Genomic DNA, 24,942 nt, shown 5'->3' with positions numbered 1-24,942 from the left:
CGTGCATTAGCAGACAAATTTAGTGTTAGTAAAACACAAATTGCTGATATTATAGCAAATAAAGACGCTCTTTACAAAACTTGGGCTGAAAATGGAGAAGAGAAACGGAAATGGACAAAGCTACAAAAAACAGAAACCTCTATAATCAACAATGAATATTAAACTGGTTCTCAAAATTACAAGAAAAAAATCTTCCTGTTTCAGGACCGATGCTTCAAGAAAAAAGTAAGCAAATCGCTGAAATGCACGGATTTGATTTTAAAGGCTCTAATGGCTGGCTTGAAAAATTTCGGAAAAGAAATAATATTTCTTTTAAATCAGTTTGTGGTGAAGCAGCAAGTGTTGATGAAGAAGCCATTGATAACTGGAAAGCAAAAGTACCCGAAATTATAGCAAACTACGCAGAATGCGATATTTTTAATGCAGATGAAACGGAATTGTTTTATAGAGTTCTACCTGATAAAACCATGGCGTTTAAAAATGAGATATGTACTGGAGAAAAAATTTCAAAAGAACGTTTAACTGTACTCTTGTGTACTAACATGTTAGGTGAGTTTGAACGGCCACTTTTCATAGGCAAAGCTAAACGTCCACGAGCCTTCAAAAAATTGGATATTAACAACTTTCCCGTCAATTGGTTTTGGAACAAAAAAGCCTGGATGACGATTGAAATAATGACTGAGTGGTTAATGAAATTTGATAACAGAATGGGTCAAAATAAAAGAAAATTTTTACTCTTTTTAGACAACGCGGCTCCTCATCCACATTTAAAAATGAAAAATATTGAAATTGTGTTTTTTCCACCTAACATGACTTCTCATTGCCAACCGCTTGACCAAGGAGTAATTCATCAGTTTAAGAAATTATATCGTACGCAATTGTTACGTAAATTGTTACGATTTTTTTTTATTTTTATTAGTTTTTATTTTTTTAGTTTTCATATTTAATTAATGTAAAAATAAAATAAAAATTTAGGTAACTGGTTTTTTTTCATAAATGTTAGTTTTATCGTGTATTTAATTAATGTAAAAGTAATATAAAATAAAATTAATGAATTTATTTATTTGTTAAAAAAAAAATATTTTCCTTTAAATAGCGGACACCTCTAAATAGCGGACAAAATTTCGGAGACCGAGAGTGTCCGCTATTCAGAGGTTACACTGTATTAATAATTATATATATATATATTTATATTGTTTTAATGGTTCAGGTGTACTCATTAGCAAGGTTAGTATCAAAGATACAATGTATATTGTATCTTTTATCATGATACATTTTATGCAAGTATTATGTATATTTTTTCCCCAAAAGATACAAGATACTAGTATTGTAAAAATTTGTATTGAATAGTACCAAGAAAGGAAAAAATGTTCGTCGTGGATTGTATTTTTACGAAAAATAACTGTGCAGCTGCGACTGAGCTGAAATGAACAACGAAAACATTAACTACACAATGTTATACCTTGTAAGATAATTTAAAAATTACAATCACACAGATAAGCACGAAACTCAAATTTTCGTTCTCATAAAATATGAATCCACTAATTTTTTTTTCTTTTTTTATAGATATGGCTGTAATTGTACGGACCTATTCGCTGTCAGGCTATTCACTGCGAAGAGAACCTCCCTACAAAATATTATTATTACCAATTATGTACTTATCATTAAAGATTAATAAATAACAATACTAAGGTTATAAAATTTTTTCAAACCACACGACTTTTTACGTGCGTTCATCCCTGATTTACACTCTTTGAGTTGTGAAAAATTAATTTTGATATGTTCCTCAATTTAAATCAAGTACATTTTAACACCCTCACAGTCCTACAATAGAATTTGCAGCTTTAATTTCCATTAGTTCATAAGTAGCTATGTGCTTGCGTACTTCTCTGGGGCAGAAGATTTTTTCAAAGCGCATAATATGAACAAAGTCCCGAGAACGGTTTTCGGAAAACCAACATTTTCCGTATGTACGATCTACGTTTACGACTTGATATAATGTGATAAGAATTATAAAATTTCTTAAATGCTTTTCATTTTTATTAAACACGTTATTATGAAATTATTTTTTTAACATAAAAAAAAAATATAAAATTTAAAAAACCTATAATTTTCTAGGTAATAAAAATGGATATCCTTAATGAAATTCTAAATTATCATTGTTAAACCATTGATTATAACATAATTAATTAGGTATTAATTAAATTGATTAATACATAGAAGTAAGACTCCTCGTAACACCAGAATACAACATAGGTTAGCTGGGCGTTTACATTTTAAACCAATATAGGTGTCTACAATAACATTTATGTTTAAATTATTACATTTTTATTACCATTACATATCGTACCATTTGTTGTTTGCGGAATTAGGCTATACCTTTTTATAAATCTGTGCGGTATCGTACTATTTTTGTGTGCGGTATTGGGTCATGTTTGTGCGGTAATGGAAAGCGCCGGGTTAGCTAGGTAAGTAGGAAGTACGTATGGTTTATTTGGTGACGAAGTGACCTATTGACCGTAGTATTATATACATCATTATAAAATACTTATTATATATCATTGTATAATGATTTTTCATTGTTTCAACAATGAAATAAATAAACAACTAAAAACACACAGAAGTTAAAATACTAGTTAATGTCAACTGGCACTATTGTTATTTTTTCGACCAAAATATTATAATGTTTTCGTAGTTAATCTTTCCCACTACTCAATATATTATTATTAACAATACAAACCTTTATGGTAATTATTTTGTATTGTCAATTATATTATGTTACATAATTATTTAGGTTTATTTGGTTAATTACAGTGGTGTATTGGAGGGTATACACCGTATTCCCGAATCCCTATTTTTGGATTTTTTTTTAGTATCGTCAGTATCTAAACTGTGAATACAAAATATAAATATGATCTTTTATACATTATAACACCTTGTTGAACAAAAAAACAATAATAAAATTAAAATCTGTACTTACTTTGAAGGTTAATACCGTTTATAATTTCCATTTTAACTTCTTGAAACTTTTAAATCACTCTTTCTGCATAGAAAGATACAAGTGACTGGATATAAATAATACCTAACAGTTATACACTGTAACTTATGTTAAAATTAATACGCATAATAAAACATTATCCGTAAAAATCATTTATACATATTTTTATAAATGTATAAATAATTATGTACATGGTATATACCAGTGGCGTACGTAGGATTTTTTCAAGGGGGTCATTGTAATATACATGAATTTTTTTTGTTCATCACTGAAAAATCTCTTACTACTATGTTATACAATAACAATGTAATAATATAATCTATAGAAATAAAATAAATATGAAATAAGAGAAATAATTAAGGTATATATATAAATATATATGATCTTAATATAAATATAGTATACATAATTATAAAATAGTCAGTATGACGGTTTTGTTTTGCTAATATTTTAATAATCTTCTCAACTTCAACTTCAATGTCAACTTCACGATGAATTTCTGTACTACAAAGCCATTAAGCCTTAAATGGCCAAAAGAATTTCGAAGATTAGTAATAATTCTTTTTAATGTGGAAGAACTTCTTTCTGGTTCACACGATGTAATATGTAGTGTTGCAAAAGTATGAAGCAATTTGAATAAATTTGGAAAAAAGTTTTTATTGAATTTTTCAAGAACATCTAGATTCTACAAGACCATGTACACTTAATTTTTGAAAATGTATACGCAAAAGCTTTAATTTTACTTCAAAAGCATCTTAATCAACATCATCTGAATAACATTCACTAAATCCTCGATTACTTGGTTATCATAAGTTTCACAAGAAACTAGAAAACAAAAGTCAGATATTGTATTTTTATGGTTCAAAAATCGTTCATTTAACTGTTGAATTAAGTTGTCCACAAAAAGTTTACGCGGGCATGAGGCTATTTTTGGATAGTGGCTATAGTGTATAATAATAATAAATTCTATACTGTTGTTGTTGTATAATGTATGCCTTACGGTGATGAAAAATTAGAAGCTTGCATTTACTCATTATTTACGAATGATTAGTTAGCGTATACCTATAATGAACGAATTTTCTTAAAGGTATACGCATAAATCCAAAAATAGGGATTCGAATATAAGGCGTATACCCTCCAGTACACCTCTGTAATCAACGAATAATCATTCGTCAATAATCTATCACCATAAGACATACATTTTTATCGTATCTTGCCTAACCCTGGTTATTAGTAACAAATGTATTTATAATAAAGAAACATATTAGTTATAATTTATAATAAACAATACATATAGTTATTATAAATTATATAATAAGAAATATTTATACATTTATAACAATAATTTAGATAGAAGCTTAGATTTTTCATCAATTGCATTTATTATAGTATTGTTATCTATTTCCATCAAAATTGTATTCTTAATGGCCATCAGCATAAAAGACTCAAGTCTTCAAGGTTGAAAATGACCTTTCACAACCCACTTGAGTAACGGGGAAAGTTAAAATGTATTGATATGCTATATTTAATGTAGGGTAAGCATTTGCAAATAAATTATATTTTACTAATTCAATATAACAACATATTACACAATTTTTTACAAGACTTATTACAAGGTTACAGCAGAACGAATTTCTTTACTTAAATATGTGCCAACTACATCATGTGACGTTGAACGGTGCTTCAGTTAATATAAAGCCATACTAAGATCCAGTCGTCGATCATTCATTTTCGAAAATTTCAAAAAATATGAGGTCGTAGCATGTAATATACATAGTGAATGTGAATTATAAATTGTATTTCTAAATTATTTCATTTCTCAATTATATTATATTAAGACAAATTGCCTAATCACTGATGTTTTTCAATAAATAAATATTTATTTTGTTACTATATTTTTGTGTTTATCTTATAAAAGTTAAAATGTTAGTTAAATTTTTGCATATTTCGGTAAATAAAATGCATATTTTACAATTTTTTATTGCATACAAATCCTAGCCCTGATCATAACTATATATTCCTTTTATATTATAAATTATGTTAATTTATTAATTTTACTTATTTATGGACATTATTGAATCCTAAACTGTATTGTAATGTGAACTTGATCCAAAATGACTAAGTAATACTTGCTTAATAGTACAGTTAATTAATATACAGTAGTTTTGTCCATGATGTATAATCGTTGAGATATAATAATATGTGTTAAATTTCATTAGAAAAAAAAAAACATTTAGTAGCTATACTACTATAGTTAAAATATAGTATAGTATAAATACCGATCTTACAAACTTGTAAATGTTATAATTACTTTGTGTTATACATTTTAATATATTTATAATATACAAATTTTATAATTTAAATAATATTAAGTATAATTAAATGTAACAAGGTTTACAAAACACATGGTTCAAATATTGCGACAATATTTATTGATTCTTGTTAAAATATTTAGAAAATATTTAAAACAACTTGACACCACAATTTCAAAATATTTTTTAAAAGTTGCTACAATTTTGCGGTAACACCTTTTTAAAATTTTGTAAAAATATAATATAGCTATCTGGGTGTTGTCAAATATTTTTACTCTGAGACCAATTCCTGTTGGAAATTTTTCGCAGAGCGGCAACTAGAGCCGTCAGTTACCGCATTCCCAGGACTAGTAAATTTCCACCACGAGGACACAGTCACCGAAGTCGTATTCCCGGAACTAGGCACCAAGGACACACTATTGGATAAAGCAGTCCTCGCGTCCTTTGTCATTCATTTTTCATTTGTAGCGTCTTTACTTTTCCATATTTACATTCTACTATAACTGGTAAACCTATACTGTTATAAAATTTTAATACGAGTATTATATTGAATTTTACGTGGATTGAAAGAAGATCACGTGCTACAAAGAATCGTTATTTAATTGGAACCAAGTAAACACGATTTGATCGATGCATATGAAGGACTTGCTATAATAGAATCATCGTTGTATAACGATTCACTGACGTAAAAAACTGCTTAGTGATCATGGAAACACCGCAAGATTTAACGTTTTGCCGATAAATCCAACATACATATTATATTAATCCTCTAATTTAATTAACTGTCAAAACTGTCGATGTCGTATTATAATGATAAAAAGTCGAAATAAAAAGGAATTGCAGTCAACAAACGAATAAAGCCATTAACATAATAATAATAAATATAATAATTACACGAATCGCCTTTGCATGTATTAGTTTTCATTTTTTTACGTTACAATGGTAATTAAAAAATTATAATCCGATTCGTATGATTTTATTAGTATTCTTATATGAATGAATGCGTGACTTGAATTTTGGTAACAGTTTTTCTTACTTATATATTTAAGACAGAATTCCTTATCGTTTAATCATAAATTTATACTGTTCGAAAAAGTTTAAAAAAAAAAAAGAAAAGAAATTATTTTTTTTAAATCATTATGAATTTTTTTATAAACTATTATGTTGAATTGTTGAATTAAGTTATGATCAATAAAATATGTTTGTAAAAATGCAATTAATAAAAAGTCTGAATAATTGAAACTATTATGTAACCAAAAAGTAAAACAAAAAATTAATCGATAAAAAAATATATTATACTATTTCACTTTGTTCTCAAACTTTCATTCAATTTTCAATACAAAAAAAAATATTCATCCAAATTAAGTACTTTTGTACTAAACGCATAACGAATATTGTATAATATATAATTTTATATTATTGTATAATATACAATGCTATATTATAATAATGATGCATAACATTTTTATTTTACAAAAGTATACTTTTCCAGTTAAATAAAAAGTTGCTATTTCATTTATTTTAAGGTTCAGTGACTTTGTATTTCTAAATTTAAAAGTAATTCATTTTTTTACATTTAACTTACAATTGTATGTATAATAATGTATAAATTAATTTTTGATTATCTGAGTAGTAGCTTAGTAAAAAATAAACCTTTCACGATATTTTACTTTTAAATGCAAAATAAAAATGTATTTTAATTCATTTTTATTATAATTGTTTTAACACATTATGTATATTAAGATTTCTTGTCACGCTTTACTTAAGTTTTGCTTTTATTTCTTATTATTTTTTATAACCAAACTCTTTTTTAACTTGACCCTTTTTTATCGTTACAGATCTTATCTGTTGTCATAGTTCTTGAAACTAAAATCCATTACTCCATATCTTGAATTTTATTAAATGTATTTGTCTACTTTTTAAATTATAAAATTAAATTAATTATTTTTTTGAGACTAATTACATAATTACAGTGTAAGAAACTTATTACATAAGTAAAATGATAGATTTTTTAATCATAATTTTAATTAATCGAATGATAGTTTTATATAAAACTTATGATTTCTTTTTAATATTATTTTGACAACATATTATACGCTATCCATTTATTATTACTAATGATATTTTACATACAGTATTTTGTTCAGAAATTAAGATTCGAGCAAGTGCATAATTTTATTTTTACTATAACTTTTCTTCGTATATTATCAATTTACTATACATTGGATTTATATAAAAATTTAAACATACCGGGGAGGATATTTATTCTCGTTAAAAAAAAACAATTTAGTAAAAATGCAACGAGAATCAAGAGAATATACAATATGTTCTGTACTAATTTCAAATTATATTAAAATAAGAGAGTAATTGTCCCACGTTTTAACATACTCCGTTTACCATGCAATAGTAAACGTTCACAAAGTATCTAAATTAATTCAACTCCACATGAGTTACTGGTTTCTACGCAAAAACAATAAATTAGCGTACCTAATGTTCGGACGAGACAGTAAAATGATTGCTTAACCCCTGTAGTTGCATATTTTCTATTCACTCGTCGTTGCCATAGTCGGTATGGTGGTTTAGCAATAAAAAGTCTTCGATTTCGCTGATTCCACGGGGCCATGAGTCGATAGTTTTTTTTATACTTTCCGTACACGTACCCGGTGAAAGAACTAAACAAATAGAGGTTCTGTATCGTGTTTACTCGGTTGATGAGGTATGATATTTGTCGCTTGTTATTGCCGGCAAACAGTTTTAACGAATAATCCGTACAGAAACCGTAGGGTCGTTTGTCCATCGGGGGAGATGTTCCCCATATACCTGATGTCCTGTAAATATTAAAACTACTCGAACGGCATGCGATTCGGACGAACCATTCTCCCATAGGTACGGGCGAGCACATGCGGGCGGATACGGGTACAATACCTTTTAATGATAACATTATTTGGAACGTGTCATTTTGCGAGACGGATTCCGCGCGGCCGAGCCGATCGTTGGCCCGCGAAAACGTCTTCCCGGAGCTTCTAATCCTTTTACAATATTTACAAAAGCGTTTAACTCCCAGACGGGAGACGGTGAAACGTGCTCGGCCCGTGGCTGCGGCGGAGATGGCGGTGACCTGCTCAAGACGTACGTGTACGGCGAACGCGCACAGCAATAATAATAATAATAACGTAGAATAATGCTACGGGAGAGGAAGGGGATGGGGAGAGAAAAAAAATAAATGCATTTAACACGTTTTTCTGTTTATTATCGACGACGTCCCTTTTCCACGAATATTTTTCTAATGGTCCGCAGGACGACGGACCCGTTCCCTTTGATAGGCGCGTTCCGGTCCGGATTTAATCGTCGGCGTACGGTGGCGGGCAGGGTGCGGTGGCGGATGGGGGCGGAAAAGGTTCACCACTTGACACGCTTACGCAAACGACACGTCTCGGGCCCGAAAAACAGGTACCCGCCGCGTAAACGTTGTCCACCCGTCCGTCTTTCTCTCAGGTTTTACGTGCGTCTCTCTCGCTCTCCGCGTCCGACGGTCGTCCGTTCGGTCCGTCTACCTGACCTCTAAGTGCCCGTGCCGGCAGTCGAGTTTGATTCCTCGAAAGTGTCACACGCCACTCTCACGTTCCTCCCTGCGTTCTTTGCGGCCGTCGTCGATCGCGCACGCGTTTTATCCGCCACCGCCAGCTTGTTACCGATTCACAAACCTAATCGAACCTTAGTAACCTAAGCGGGAGAATATTAAAAAAAAAAAAAATACAAATATTTGTCCATCTTTACTGGTGCGGGCACGTGTTGTGTGTGTTTCCGTACGCGTCCGAATCGTGCTCACCCGGTCATGAGGTGCACGGTCGCGGCAACGATGCTCATCGCCGTTCTGGCCGTCACCGTACCGCGGGACGGTGCTTGCGCGCCAGACGTCGGCGACACGCTGATGGACATGCTGGACATCCGTACGGCCGAGAACCGCACCGCCGCCGACTACCGGATACCCGGTTACATGTACGCACTGTACCGGGACACGGGCAACCGGCAGCTGCTACAGCGTTACGACTTGATCCGGAGCGTCTCACCGCAGACAGGTAACGTACTCGATATTTTTGCACTCCATTGTTTCACCATAGTTACCCCGGCGCTAGGATTTCCATCGAAGACGTGGTGGTGGGGGGAGAGAAATACTTCCGGAACGATACCGTATTCGCGTATTTTCACACAAGACGTAACCACTCCGCAGTGCGTTCTCTATCCATGTTATTATGTTATATATATGTTATTACATTACGCTTGACGTATTTGCACCACACAAGACATCACGTTTACATCGTCGTTTCCACCGTGTAGCCGTACCGAGAGCTGTACGAAACTTTTATCTTTATCTGCCCAAGTAATTTTGTTTTCTTTTAGCTATCGAAAAAATATGTTAAAAAAAAAAATTATTACATACGAGTAGACGTGAAAACGTTCTAAATAATTCATTCGGAAAAATTAGACCTTTATCGAAAATCATGGGTTCAAGGGTTTCCGAACGGTATCGGGTCTTCGAATCTACCAAAAGAATGATTAACTGTATAGTTAATAAGCTTTGTGACCCGGTGTATGTTGTAAAAATCTTAAAAATATAAGCCAATGGATTAATGGCGTTGCGATGTTCCTGTAATTCACTAAATGGATACCAAATACATATTTGATCTGAAAATAACAAATGAATTCGAAATGTTAACGATTTATTTAAGAAATCACAATACGTATTTAAATGTTTAGCGAGTGGTGGAATTCCATTTGGTAAAAATAATTCTATCGCAATAAAATCCTCCGTCAGTAATGATATCTATTAACGATGGTAAGATTAATATTCATCGAGCTTAATACGATTGAGTTTACTATAGCCGTTCAATCTATTAAAATAGTTTGACGCGTTGTTGTTTAATGGTAAGAATTGAATGCTTCGTTTTAATTTTTAAGAAACATTTAGTTAAAAAATAATTAGTCAAACGTAAAATATTCAATTTTTTTTTTTAACATACCTAAAACTGAAATAATATAGCTACTTTTAGTAATTGTTATTACTCAAAAAAAAAAAGAAAAGTTATTTGTGGTTTCAAGTCTATCGACAAATAAATAATAAATATATTATACTATTGTTTAGTTTTATAAATATTCGTCATGCAGTTAAATTTAAATTAAACACATTTTGGACCATTATACCGAATTAAATAAATAAATTTCTAATGGTTTTACATTTTTCCGTTGCTTTGGTGTATACGCAAAAAAACATTCAATAATAAATCGTAAAATAAACAACCAGATAATATGTAGGTACGTATTTAGTCATTTGATTTGTAGGTATTTTATTATCATCAGTTATAAAATACTGAAAGTGTATAATTTATATTTTTTTAATATATTCATTGATATACTTCTTATCGAGTTACTTAGAAGGTACGTTGAATCCATCAGTATGAATTTCAATAAGAAATAAAAGAAGCAATGTAACATTATGGGTATTTGTTGATATAAAAACTGTAGTATCGATTTTTTTTTACTAAAATTAAAAAGGAAATGTCATAAAAAATGAACAAAGACTTGTAAAAATGTTTGTAGTTAATAAATAAAATAATTTTTAATGTATACTAATTACTAACTATTAGGTCCTGGAATTATATGCACTCAAAATATGTAAAAATATGCGAAAATATGCAAACAAAAATGCATGTTTATTATTTATTAAATGTATTTAATTTTAAAATGTATACAATTCATTTTATAATTAATATTCAACAAAAAATGTACTTTAAAATATATCAATTGTATTTTATATATTTTATTGAACTGTATGGAACTGTATGTTGTATTGAAATTAAATATTATTTTGAACACTCACTCATCTAAACAAAAAATCACAAACAAAAATCAATCAAATCAAACAAATCAAGTGGATTTTTATATTTTTAAAGTTACCTGGAGAATTACTATGGTATTGGTACTATTAGCGAACTTTATTTTATCTTATTATAACACAAAAATCAAATTATATAACTGCACGATTCACGGAATTTACGATGGACATGCGCTAAGCAATAAATAATAATATTAATAACTTCGTAATATTTTTTTCTATATATGCATTATATTTCAGAAAAATGATAAAATATGCATAATAATTTGAAATGTTCCAAATATAGGAAAATATGCCAAATTTAATTTCGCATACCAACACATTAGATTAAGATTCAAATGTCTGTCTTATCTTGCTACTTTTTAGTTTAATATATAAAAATATGCAAATGCATACAATTCCAGGTCCTACTAATTATATTATATCTTAATCAAATAAAACCATCTAAACATTTATATAACAAGTGATAATCAAAAGTTACAGCCAGCCTAAGATTCTTTTCGTAAAGAACAAACTTTAAAAATCGATAAATTGTAGTAAATCATTTATGCTACATGAATTATATGCAAATAAGATAACGAAACTCAAAATTGAGATCTTTTCATTTTGAATAATATATTAGTAGTATATTATACACGTTAAAAACATTTTCGTCGAGAGCTCCAAGAAATAAATATTGTGTTTATTCGAACTGATTATACATTTATATTTATTATTTTACCATTTATATACCTATATTCAGGTCTTCTTGTATAATTAATCCTTTGTTAGCTTGAATTTGATATTAACTATTAATTGCGAATACAGATAATTGCATTACAACTGTTGGGATTATTTTGTTTTGCTTCTAGAAATTATTATTTGGAATAAATACAATCGACGTTAAAACACAGCAATCTAAATGTTATTATTTATAATACAACTAAAGTTATTGATGTAATAACTATAATAACTAACGTTATCGATAGGTTTAATTTTTTACTTAATATGTGCCTGACATTGTTAACAGATTGTCAATTTATATAATATATATACATGCATATACGTATGCTTGTGTAAATCGTAGCACCCAATATTCCCAACGCGCATACCTTTATTGGCGCCAAACGAAAATCTGATGGCGTCAAACCAGGCGACCTAATATATTATGATGGTCTTAGAGTACTCGCACAACAGTATTGTGTTGCGTGTTACTTTACAAAAATAAAATGTTGATAACCTTTTGTTGTTTATTTTTGTCAAATATTTTTTTTCTTTAAACACATTTCATTCCGAACGTTATTTATAATCCAGAATGTATAACACACATCTACTTTACAGAATTTTCACGTCATATGCGTAACGCGATCAGATCATTCGGTAGAACTATATTCGTAGCAAACAATTTACTATCGGGTCCATGGGAGGGCTTGCCCCTTAGTGCAACTAAAAACTACAACTATTGACCTTTGCTCTGTTCTCGACTATACGGCAAACTTTGATTTAGAAATAAATATTAAACGCTAAATTTAATTCAATAGATTAAAAATATCTTATACGTGGTATTTTTGATTTTCTATACTGTACAACTAAAGATTTATTTTGAGTTGAAATTCGGACGCATCGACATTTTAATATTGTGCCCAGTCATAAATTCCATATGATTTGATCGTATCTGAGATTCTAAATTGAAAATCAATACAATACGTCATATCCATTGAATGATTACTTTTTTCTGTTGTTTTATTATTTAAATAAAATTAACGCTAATGAAAGGTTAGGAAATAACTTTTTATATTGTCTGAGTATTCAGACAAATTGTTCGTATTCATAATGTTCCTCATTTCTGTTTTAATATCGAATAGTTTCAACAGAATATTTAAGTATTCGGGATATTTCAAAACTCATTAATTTTCATGAAAGCTTACTTGTGGAGCTCGAGTTTGGTGCCCGTTGACTCTTTTGTTTGATTATTTTCCGAGTTCATCGGATCTAATTGTCCAGTCGACTCGGTATGTGAAAATAAAGTTCATAAGCCTCGGCTGGTCGGTCACAGAAACCCAATTATTGTCTAAAGTTTGGCGTAAAGAGTTGAATCGAATAACAACTGAAAAACTTTTATATCGGATTGATTGTTTTTAGAACTTTTTTTAACTTAATTACAAAGTCTGCACCTGTAGACCACAGTTATATGGTTTTGAAAAGTTATCAAATTCGAATTTATATAGCAACATGAACAATTTTCAAACACAGTGGTCGGTCATCGGCTGAGCTCATTTCGAGTCGAGCTAATTGACTTTTATGACGGTCAAAAAATTACGTTTAATCAAATGAAATTTTTTTAATTAATTAGTAAACTCATTTTTCATCTAACACTTTATATAATATATTACGTAGGACGAATTATTGATTATAAAAAAGGCTGAAATTATAACACTGAATTCCTAGTATCTATGTATGCGCGCGCACGTTTTAATCTTACAATCATAATTATAACTGAACTTCATTGGTATACATTTGAATAAATTGAAGTGTCGCTTTTGAATAAAATATTGGCATGTACGTATCGTGCAAATCGTTTCAGCCGTTGAACACAATTCATTTACTGAGTTCAAGCAGAAGACAATACTGTAGATGTACGTATGAAAACAAAGAAGATATTTATTGTTATTATACTTCATAATGTGACGTGTATGTATCGTACTTTGTAAATGTTTTATGTCTTAACTGCTCAAAACGCGAATCATGCTTTATGGGATTCATCGTGCGATTACGGGGAATAATATTATTGTACTGTTATTTGTTTCACACTGGAAAAAAAATGTCTCACGAAGTACTCGTTTAGTTAGCATCCAGTAATTGTTTCGCTTTTTTTCACAACCGTATTAACAGTGTCTGCCGGTGTGACACCGGCCCACAAGAATGTTGATCACTTCACTTTCTATTTCAATTACTTATTTGTTTATTCGTATTCGAATACTATTTAAATACAAATGTTGGTCGTCAGTATAATGTTACGGTTTAAGAACGGTTTTGTTGAAGCTAAAACCATAAAAAATAAATAAAAAAAATGCGGGCTTCGGATATACTCGTTGCCCAGCAGACACGACAAGACCAATATTGCACTTATAACATCGCGTACAACAATTACCTAATATAATATTTTCGATTTAATTCCAAGCGCCATAATTTTATATAAAATGTTTTGGCGTTTTACATTACACATCCGATGAGAATATCGTACAAAACATTTTATAATCAAAACTTGTTCTAGCTGTATTAAGTTTTTTTTCGTTAACATATATTGTTATCTAATCACTATCGAAAGTAAACTCTGAAGACCATATTTTGGGAAATGTTAAGATTATTATTTCAGATACTATTTGAATGTGACAATATTTATGTCGGCTTTCCATTAGTTTGGAATTTCGGTTATATGTGAACGGGCGTTCAGACTTGATACGAGCAACAGAAAAAGACATAAATTGTGGAATTCGAGATACAAAGCGTTCGAGGAAAAAAGGGTCGTTTTGAGCGCTCCAAATTTGGCGCCTAGCCTACTCTCGACGTCCGTTTAATTTGCGTAGCGACGCCGTCTGGATAACATCAAGAACGTAGTCGTCGTCGTCGTTATGGGAATCAAGTGGGTATCGAAAGAGAAAAAAGAAATCAAAAAAAAAAATTTATAAATAAATAGGAATAATAACGTTATTATTGTGCGTTGTCGGCAATAAAATAAAACTCGAAACGAGAATGAAAAGACACGCATTGTCTGCGTGTCCGTCCGTTAGGTCGGAAGCATCGCGACACCTAGCCGGCACTAGCTCGGCCGTGACTACCGGTAGCGTTGGAATTATCAACACGGGAACGAAAAAATCGTGTCCGGGGGAAGGTATTGTATCGAGAAAGAAATCGATTTAAACGTGGCCCGTTCGGATCTCGTACCGAGGCAACAACAGAGACTGACGTTTCTAGTTTTCGTGTTCGCGCGGGGACGAACGGTGCTCCCCCGGGTAAACGCCGGGTGAAAAAAAGATAAATCCACGCGCTCGCGGAACGTTGTCGATCGACATTTTCGCGGGATCAACGATCACGGGGCTGTCGCGAGACACGTCCAGCGTTCGTCGATGTTCGCGGCCATTCGAAGACATTGTTTTCGTTCGTGTATACCTACAGCAACGCGGTCGTTCATTGTGCGCAGGTGGTGGCGCGCGAGACGATGAACAGCGGGTAGAGCGCGTGTACATAAAATGTAATAAAAAAAAAAAAAAAAAAAGAAAAAGAGAAAAAAAATTCCCGTCCGCAGTGCATGAAAGATGGAGACAAAATAGTACCCCAGCGGTGGGCCGTAGGAATGGTCGTGGCGCCAGGGACAAAAGACTTTTGTCCGATCGAAAACACACTCGCCACATAAATGCAGGTGCTCGTCGTCGTCGTCGTCTCTCGGTCCTTGTAGGGTCAGTGCGACCATCTAATCTAATGGATTGTCAATTGGTTCGTCGCCGCCACTGCCGCCGTCGCGACCGTACTTAATAGACGTGTCACTCTCTCTCTCTCTCTTTACTGGGCGACGCATGATTTTAATCCTTTGTGCCCCGTCCCCGTCCCCTCATTGGACGTGTAGGTAGGTGCGTGCACGAGGAATTCAGGATTACATTGTGTCTGCGCGTTTATATGTGTATATTAACTCTAGGTTTTTGGGATATTTTTGGTTTTCTTTTTCGCCCCCCGAACGGATTCGGCCGATATTTTGCCTCGTCAGTGGATACAGTCGCGACGAATAATCAGATAACAAGGGTCGGTCGTCTCTGACTTTCGATGTCTCACGGCGGGAATAAAAAGATTTCATCTTAGGCGCGGATTATCGACGCGCGCACAGATTCATAGCGCTGCACCTCGAGTACTCGGACTCGTATACTTTGGGCTTGGTATAATTTTTCCCCGAAGGTCCGCACGCCAACGGTCGTCGACGGCGACGAGGATCCGATGGAATCGCGTTTGTAAGGACTATGGTTTACTGCGGTTTCATGAACTTGACGATCCTGTGGGAAGAATACGAATTCTTCGAGGAGTAGAGATTTCGTTAAAAAGAAACGAATACAACTGCGGTAATAATAATCTGAAATAATGATGTACACGATAAAAACAATAATGTGTTGTACCGTAATAGATAATAAACGATACACTACAAACAATACGTGTTGGTGTAGGCGCATTACTGTCCGTAACTCGTTAATTTTTTTGTTTTATCCAAGATTATTACGAGCGTGCGGAACAATAACAAACGAATTAATTCGTTGTATAAAAACGTTTTTTTTTTCAACAGAAATACCGTGTGATATCGTAAAGAATTCTGTTACGATATTCGTTAAGTACAGAAGTTTGACCGTAATATTGTACGACAATAAACACCGCTTGAACTGTATGACGTGTAAGACCGCACTAGTTTTATTGATAGTATAACCGCTGCCAGTCGTATCGTTCGATCAAAATAAAATCACTTGTTGTATAACGTGTACACGTGACGATGATACTCGAATAAAATTGAACGTAATAAAATAATCGTATAAACGAAGTCTGTTAAATTATTTTTTATAGGTTTCGTGTGTTCTTCATATTCCGTTGTCTTTGTCGTCGTATCTATTCGTCGGGATATATTTTGCGGGAAAACCATTTGTTTCATGTTTTAAATCCAACACTTCACATTATAAACCATCGTTATTATTATATTTTACTATTATTAATTATTTACGGATATAGTTTTGAAGTGAATTTTTTTTATTTCGCGGAAAACTCCGCATGGTGTTATGATACCATAAAATAATAAAATAACATAAAATAACCATAAAATAACAGACGGTAACATGTCCGATTAAAAAAAAGAAAAGATGACGAACTTCGTGAAACTATTATCAGTGCAATTGTACATAACCACTAACTGCAAGCCAACAGAAGTTATTTTACTCGTTTCGTACCTATTTGAGATATTTCACGGAACAACGAATCCGTGCGGATTTCCGTATTTTGTGTTATTCGTGTTTCGGAATGTCGTCCTACTACTATCCTATTGTGTTCCAATAATATAATATGCACTTAATCGTGTGTACAATAATAACACGTTGACACATCGGTGTAGTAGAACTGTTTCAAGTCAGATTAAACGACCGCTAGTACGAGGGGTTAGAGCAGTTGTATTGTGTGCACATTATCTTCAAACGACATGTACACGAATACGTAAAAATAATAAAACATATTATTCGTAAAACGTATAAACGCAGGTACAAATAATTGACAAATGATGGCGGTGACATTCTATTGATATGCATTGTTGGAAAAATCGATTCACTTGTCGTTCAGCAGATATTGAATATTATGATAACATGCGTTTGTGTACGTTATCCGTAGTTTTAACAAAAATTATACTGAAAACGATTAATCACTCGGTTTTGAAAACTAAGAGTAAATTTGTTTATTTAAAAAAATCGGAAACGAGTACACAGATCTGCGATAATATCACTAGTAATCTTTGGTATCTTATTTCACAAGGTGCTTTATCCGACTCTGGTTGAATTAACACATCGCACCACGTATGTGTACAATAACAAGTATACGTACTATACTTCTGTTTAATGTTTGCTAAACAACGTTGTGTTGTTCAAGTAGATTTATTTTGCCTTGCGTAAATTAAGTTTACTGTGGTGTACGTACAAGACTTAGAACAATAGTACGTTTAAAAAGCTGTTGAATAAAAATGTAGGTAATAAAATATTATTTTATTTTTTCCCTTAAAACATAAAATTTAAAATTATGTATACATTTTCCACGCACACCATTTTCAATGGTGTTAAATGAAACTAGAAATGTGACCGACCTGATCTGTTCACTCGTATTTTTGGACACAGACATAAATATACACATTAATAGTATTAAAAAGTGAAATGTCTGTAAAAGTGTTAATTACAACCGACAATAATTTTAATATAATTTTACTGACCGGCCTTGGGCGTATTAAAAATGAAATTATATAGACTGCATCTGATTTACACTGGATACCGAAATATCGAATTTGGCTGTTAAAAACGTCTGAAACTCTTTAGAAATGTCCACGGTTTCAGTGAATAGAGTTAATAGGTATCAAACCTATTATCAAAATATGTGATATTCGATATTTCAGGTGTGCGTTTAATGAATTTGATAAACTGAACAGCAACGTGAAATCGATATCATATTAGTATATGTTACTATTTATACTAAGGTCAGTGAACATAACATTAATGAAAGCACTACGATGTTATTTAAAAAAAATACGATATATATTATAATAAAATCAGAATTGGTATACAAATAATAGGTCAAGTACAGATAATAATATCAATAGCATTTTAAACTAAAACAAATGTTTTAGAAATAGTATAAAAAATACAATAACAATGTTATGTAAATTTTCTTTTTAATTCCTGGTCTTTTTTTGTATATGATCGCATTTTATATACTGAAACGATGAACGAGAGTAATACTCATTAGTGTGTACAATCGACAAGTTTCAAATTCTAGTAATTTATTATCTATACCGTAGAATGATGTGTAGATCTTTAATCCTTGAAATTATAATTTCACTATTATAAAACACCTGAAAATTCAATAAAATTGATCTAAAAATGTGTTGAGTGCAAATTTGTTGATTTTTAAAAACGTATACAATAAAGTTAAAACGAATACATTTTTGATAAACACTTTTCGAAGTTTCATGAACAAATTAAAAAAAATATTAATCATTTATTTTAAGTTTTTTATCAGGAACAAATATTTTTACACTCAACGGCTTTTGTAAAGTTAAAATGTAATAATTCTTTCAAAAGACTTTTACGAAAAAAATAGAATAAATGTGTTCATGATAATGGGTAAAAATAAAGTGTTTTTTATTCTTTATTTTCGTTGAAATAATGTGTACGTTTTTTTTTAATTTTCAGAACCGCTGGGCACACATACGCTGTACGTCTATGACCTGAGCGCGTTAAAACCCACCGAGATAATAGAAAAAGCAGTCCTTCGACTGGATTCCGGTACGAACCGCCAGTCGAACAAGACCGTCAACGTGTCGTTATTCTCCCAGAACAAACACGCGGTCTCCAACTCGTACCTGGGCTCGGCCAATATCACCGACACCGTTCTGGACTTGGCCCGCAGCTTGGGCCCGCGGTCGGCAAATGGTCTAAAACGGCTGATCGTGCGAGTGGAAGGTTCGGCGAGACCGTCTATTGGGCTCGTGTTGTACTCGATGAACACCGCGAACGCGCCCGTGAAGGGCCACGAGATGGCCAAGTTGCTGTTCGAAGCCAACAACAAAAGACGTAGACGGTCCGTGGTTGACAACGAGGTAGACGTCAAGAAAAACTCGTTCACGGATGAAACGAAACGGAAGAGGAAAAAGAAAAAAGGATCGAGAGCCAGCAAGCTACAGGTAATTTACGGTGTTTGAGATGTTCGAACGGCCATGCGAATATCTTTTATGTGCTTATCTGTTACGTGCAACTGAAACTTTTGTTCTTGGTAGATATGCTGAGAGTGGGAGAGAGATTGAAAGTAAAAAAAAAAATCATAATAAGTAATTATAAAATTGTGTTCACTCTTGATATTTCATTTATTCGAGTAATTCGTAAAAAAAAAAAAATCTGACTATGTGACGCTATAAAAAAATGACTGTTCTTTTGTTAAAAATTTCAACTACTGTTAAATAGTAAAATATATTTTTTTTAATTCGCTAGTATTATTTGGACGATTATTATTTGCAGTTCAAATTCCGAGTGAAACTTACAAACATTATTGTCAAGGTATTGTTGTAATAGCTGAACTATAAATCGCACAATTTACTTAACTATTTATTTGTATGCGTTTTACTAGACACTTGACTATTATCTCTATCAAATGAAACCTAGGTTAAATATTTAATTTCTACGTAAATATTTAACCAAGAGCAATTTGTTTTGTTCAAAACGTAGTTGTTAAACTCACAATATCTTCCAAATTCTAAAAATTAACTCTACATTTCTCCGATTAAATTTTTTTTTTTTTATTATTATTTCAGACGGTTTTTATTGAGCTAACGGTATGACAATTAAATTCCTTAATTTGTTATTTAGTGAATAATTATAAAATATATGTAATAAAGGATCCATTTATTTATGCATAGTATGTCGTACAAACTCCATTATAAAACCTATTAAAAATGTATTAAAAATTCCTTTAGAAGTATAAAAAGTTGATGTAGTTTTTAAATATATTAAATGGTAAATGATTTTAAAATTTAAATAATTTAGGACTTTTATACTTTAATAACTCAAAAACATTATTATGTGTTTGGGTATTAAAGTTTTAAAAATAAAACTTAACGTATTAAATTGTTTATAATCTATAAAATAAATTATAGATTTTCAAAAAAAAAAAAAAAAATTACCAATATCAGTAATTTCGTAATTATTGAATTTATTCAATAATAATATAAAATCTATAAGAAATAATTTAACAGAGGTTTGTTTAAATTATATTTTAAACAAAAATTTAACTTTCTATATATTAAAAAGATTCTGCTATAATATTTTTACTTAATTATACCCGATATTTAAAGTATTTAAATTTCACTTTTAAAAGTGCCATATTATCAACTTTTAAATTGTTCATACAAAATCACATTTAATATCTTAAAGGGGGAAAAAAATTAAAGTAATTGAAAAATTTAAAACTTACATCGATGAGATGTTAAACAAATGTAAACGTTTATGCTATCATCATAAAGTAGATATAACCGATTTTAAATAATATATCGTGAAGAATAGGAAACATAAAATAAATTTGATATGGGCAATGCACGTGATACGATACAAAATGAATTTGATTTCTATATACACATAGTTGTTTACAATCTATAGCTATACAAATATATAGTTTTAATACTGTTTTAAAATAAAGCGCGTGCGAAAGATTAAAGACGGATACATTTGTTTGCATTATAACCGTTTTCGTTTTTTCGGGAGAAAAATTTGCAAGTTAATAATATACATGAAAAGGATTTATCAAGACTTGGAAATATTGTATACAATATTCTAGTATAAACGGGTTCGTCCCTTGAAGACAGCAATAATTCTCAGTGGTCATCTAATTAGGTATTTTTATTATAAAATTCTTATTTTACTTGAGATACTATATATTAAGGGGAAGCGGTTATTTGTTGTTAAACAATGTTAAAGTAAAATCATTTATCGCGGCTTGGGCATAAAGATCAACATCACTCTAGTGAAAATAAATTTTAAGGTCATCATATCGATGGCTGTATTATAGTTTATTCTAAATATTATTAATTACTTAATATTTTAACCGTCACTATTACAAGTTTTTAAAAATACAATTAGAACATTTTTTATTTAAAACGTCGTTCAATGTTTAAAAGATTCAAATGATTTGATATACTTTCAATTAAAACTCTCTTTCATATAGATTAACTAAATTAATTAAGTTTATTAGAGAACAATTATAATATATAAGTTGTAGTGTTTGTTATTTTTATACATGAATGGTCCACGTCGTCTATTGAACGTCCAACAGACAGTTATTATTTTAATATGACTACATGTTATATTAGAATCGCAAATATAATTGTTAGGTTATTCGTATAAATTATGTTCAACGTTATATTCATACACAATTTTCTTCACATAAAATCACATTCTCAGAACAAAACTGCTTAAAATATATTATACAGTTTAGGTAAAAATCAACATGTATTTTCTAATTAAATAATAAAAAGGGGCTTATACACTCATAATACAAATTAAAAACTTTAATACTTATACGGAAGTATTTTACATTGCGGAATAACCCAATATTATGAAACGTTCTCTAAAATCTCAAGAACTTGCGATGAATTACAACTTTTTAAGTAAAAGCAAGACTGCCTCACTTTTAACGTTTCGATAGCTTGTTTTTGTTAAGCTTATATACTATAATATTTTTAAAAATACTGAAATGTGATTGTATTGAATTTAATCTAAGTACATTTGCATGTCATATATCGAATTAAAGTAGTTTTGCATTTCATGCATCATGACGAATCTTATACATGTGATATCGCTACAATTCTAACTGTCGCTGTTTTGTACAACTAATGCAAACTAGATTTTATTTGAAATAGGAATTTCACAAATCGATTTTATATTTTGACTTTAGCAATTAATAAGATAAATTTAAAATATATGTGTGTAATGCTACCGTAAGATAAATATGGCATTGTATATATTTCTTCAATATTCAGTTAAAATTAAAAAATGACCGGTAAATATTTTTGGCACCCAAAATTATATTCAACGCATGGCGTTCTGATTATAAATCAGTATAATATCTTGAAACTAACTAACATTGGGTGGTTGCAATGTTGATGTTCTAGGCTTGCGAAATACCGTATACCCGATGGTATGTTCGACCGTGCATACAGTATTGTGATTATTTTTCCACAACTCCCCTTCCTCTCTCACTACCTGACAGGGTCGTGTTGCTGATCTTTGTGATTTAACCCCTAAGCATCTGTTTGCAGGCCGTGGACGCGGGCGATTCGATAGCGTTCGTCGACACGGACCAATGCCGCATGGAGAAGCTAGTGCTGAACTTCGCAGACATCGGCTGGGAGGACTGGGTGATCTACCCGAAGGGATTCGAGACCAACTACTGCGCGGGCGGCTGCCTGTTCCCGCTGGGCAAAGGGTCGCGGCCCACCAACCACGCGACCGTGCAGAGCCTGGCCAGGTCGTTCGGCCGGCTGTGGGACGTACCGGAACCGTCGTGCGTGCCTGACACGCTGGCCCCGCTCACCCTGCTCTACATGGACCGGTCCAACCACGTGCTGCTCAAGAGCTACCCCGACATGAGGGTGGTCACCTGTTCGTGCAAGTAAACACACGCAACGGACAACACCGTGTAACAAGCACTGTATGCCTGAGGCGGCAATACCACTGCATTGGTTCTCTCAGAAATCGATACGGCTCGGGCGTCCGAAAATTCCGTGTACATATAAATGTATATATAAATTTTATTAAGTTTTAAGTTAGAAACCCATGAGCGAATCGAAACCGAACACATCTCCGGTTATATAGAAGTTGGCCACCGTCGATACGTACCCTTACCGTCGTAATCACGATATTGTGACTGTGTCTTGTGCCAAAATATGTTCATAATAAAACGACTGAATAACCGACAACGTACATAATATTATTTCGATGCACACCGCCATTTTTCGCTAGGTAAATTTTTATTTTTTTTATTTTATAAATTCTTATGACTTTTTACACCGTCCCGATGTCTAATCGATACTCTATGCCAACGTTACGTTAAGTAATACCGTAAACGTACCGGTAAAAACTGTCGCTTCACCAAACATTACCCGAATCGCTCGTTGGCCACCGGTACCGTCGAAGACGGTCATCTTGTACAGTTTCTCACATAAATCTGTGTTCGAGAATGACGATAAACGGAAACGAGGATTTCGTCTGCGTCATCGCAACACACGGTATTATAAGATATTCGGTGGACACGGCTATAGTTTTACTATCCTCGTACGTGTACGCAGTTGGTACCGACTTCGGTAGTGCTTCAGCGTCGCTCCGACTGTGAATATAAATTATTGTTGTCTCGTCATCGCATGTAGTGAACCGTACGCGATTTGTATGTCAAGTACGTACGCGTATTGTTTTTGCATCGCGAAATGTGCGCAGAAGGACGATAACGGCGTGTGAAAAATAAAATCGTAGTTAGTTATGTGTTCGAATACGCGTAAGTGTTTGTAAATTGTAATTTTTTTTTTTTTTGTATTATACCTCGTATTCTATGTGGATACGAAAGATAATGTGAAATCGATGATAAGATATCGGACGATGTGTCTAAAGAATACGTTCTTCGTTGTTTTTCAAAACTATTTATTAGACTTCAAAGTGTAATAATATTGTATTGTATTCAAATACGAGTCGGTTGCGCACATTTGCTGGAAATATTCATATATTATATACGTTATTGTCCGATAGTAAAATATTATATTATACTACGTTACATTATTGCCGATAGTTTAAATGGTTGTACTATATTATTCTTATATGCCCTGTTTTCCTTTAGTTTACATTATTTGCTTATTAGTCCATTTTCAGGTTGAACGCTTACGAATCATTTCGTAGGCCCATCAAATTATTCTAAGTAAACAGCGATTCGATGGTTTTTAATTTAAATATCAGTTTTGAAAACGAACTCGCTTGGATGAACGATACGAACGAGATTCCGATGTGAATCAATAATTCAATCACGTGTACGTCAACCGCGTTTGCGTACAATAACGGTTATGAAATACGCGTTCGCGCAACGCGAACATTTAATACCTACTCAATTTGTTGATCTCAACATCCCGGGAAGTTCGATAACCATTCGAACTTTTGTACTTATCTCACCTACGATATTCGACCGTGCGCTTAGAAATTCGCAAATACTGAAACGATGTGCAGGTGTACCGTTACCGGTGCACTTTTCCCTTGAACGTTTCCGAACGTTACGTCGTAACGAATAACAGAGATGACGCGCCAAGACGGTGCAATTAGCATACGGTAAAAGGAACTTTCCGTTTGAAAACGTACACGCGTATCCATGACGTTCGCACACGATTCGGGGGGAGAGATGGAGCGTGTGCTTGTGCGAAAGGGAAAGAGAAAGAAAGAGAGAGAGAGAGAGAAAGA

The 24,942-nt window shown here is 32.1% G+C and overlaps 3 protein-coding genes across 3 annotated transcripts in view; 2 read left to right on the top strand and 1 right to left on the bottom strand.

Annotated features, from left to right (window-relative positions):
• The window catches only part of LOC112685962, a 6,024-nt gene extending 5,666 nt beyond the window's left edge, over positions 1–358 (bottom strand). Inside the window, exon 1 of the mRNA XM_025558035.1 lies at positions 239–358. Coding sequence (XP_025413820.1) covers positions 239–358 — 120 coding nt within the window. The remainder of the gene's footprint in view (positions 1–238) is intronic.
• Positions 359–389: 31 nt separating this feature from the next.
• On the top strand, positions 390–5,813 carry LOC112685961 (tigger transposable element-derived protein 6-like; the record flags this gene model as incomplete). The annotated part of the gene is made up of 3 exons (XM_025558033.1): positions 390–842; positions 1,211–1,227; positions 5,558–5,813. Coding segments are annotated over 3 exons (726 nt in total), but the record flags the coding sequence as incomplete, so codon positions are not given.
• A 3,058-nt stretch (positions 5,814–8,871) lies between these two features.
• Positions 8,872–24,276, top strand: LOC112685973 (growth/differentiation factor 10-like). The gene is made up of 3 exons (XM_025558048.1): positions 8,872–9,389; positions 19,153–19,643; positions 22,767–24,276. The coding sequence occupies exons 1-3, from the start codon at positions 9,146–9,148 to the stop codon at positions 23,121–23,123; spliced, it is 1,092 nt and encodes a 363-aa protein (XP_025413833.1). The 5' UTR covers positions 8,872–9,145; the 3' UTR covers positions 23,124–24,276.
• Positions 24,277–24,942: the final 666 nt, after the last annotated feature.

Source organism: Sipha flava, unplaced genomic scaffold (genome assembly GCF_003268045.1).
Source record: "Sipha flava isolate LNK unplaced genomic scaffold, YSA_version1 299_pilon_pilon, whole genome shotgun sequence".
Lineage (NCBI taxonomy): Eukaryota > Metazoa > Arthropoda > Insecta > Hemiptera > Aphididae > Sipha > Sipha flava.
Note: the sequence above shows the minus strand (reverse complement) of the source record. Positions and strands in the feature narration are given on the sequence as shown.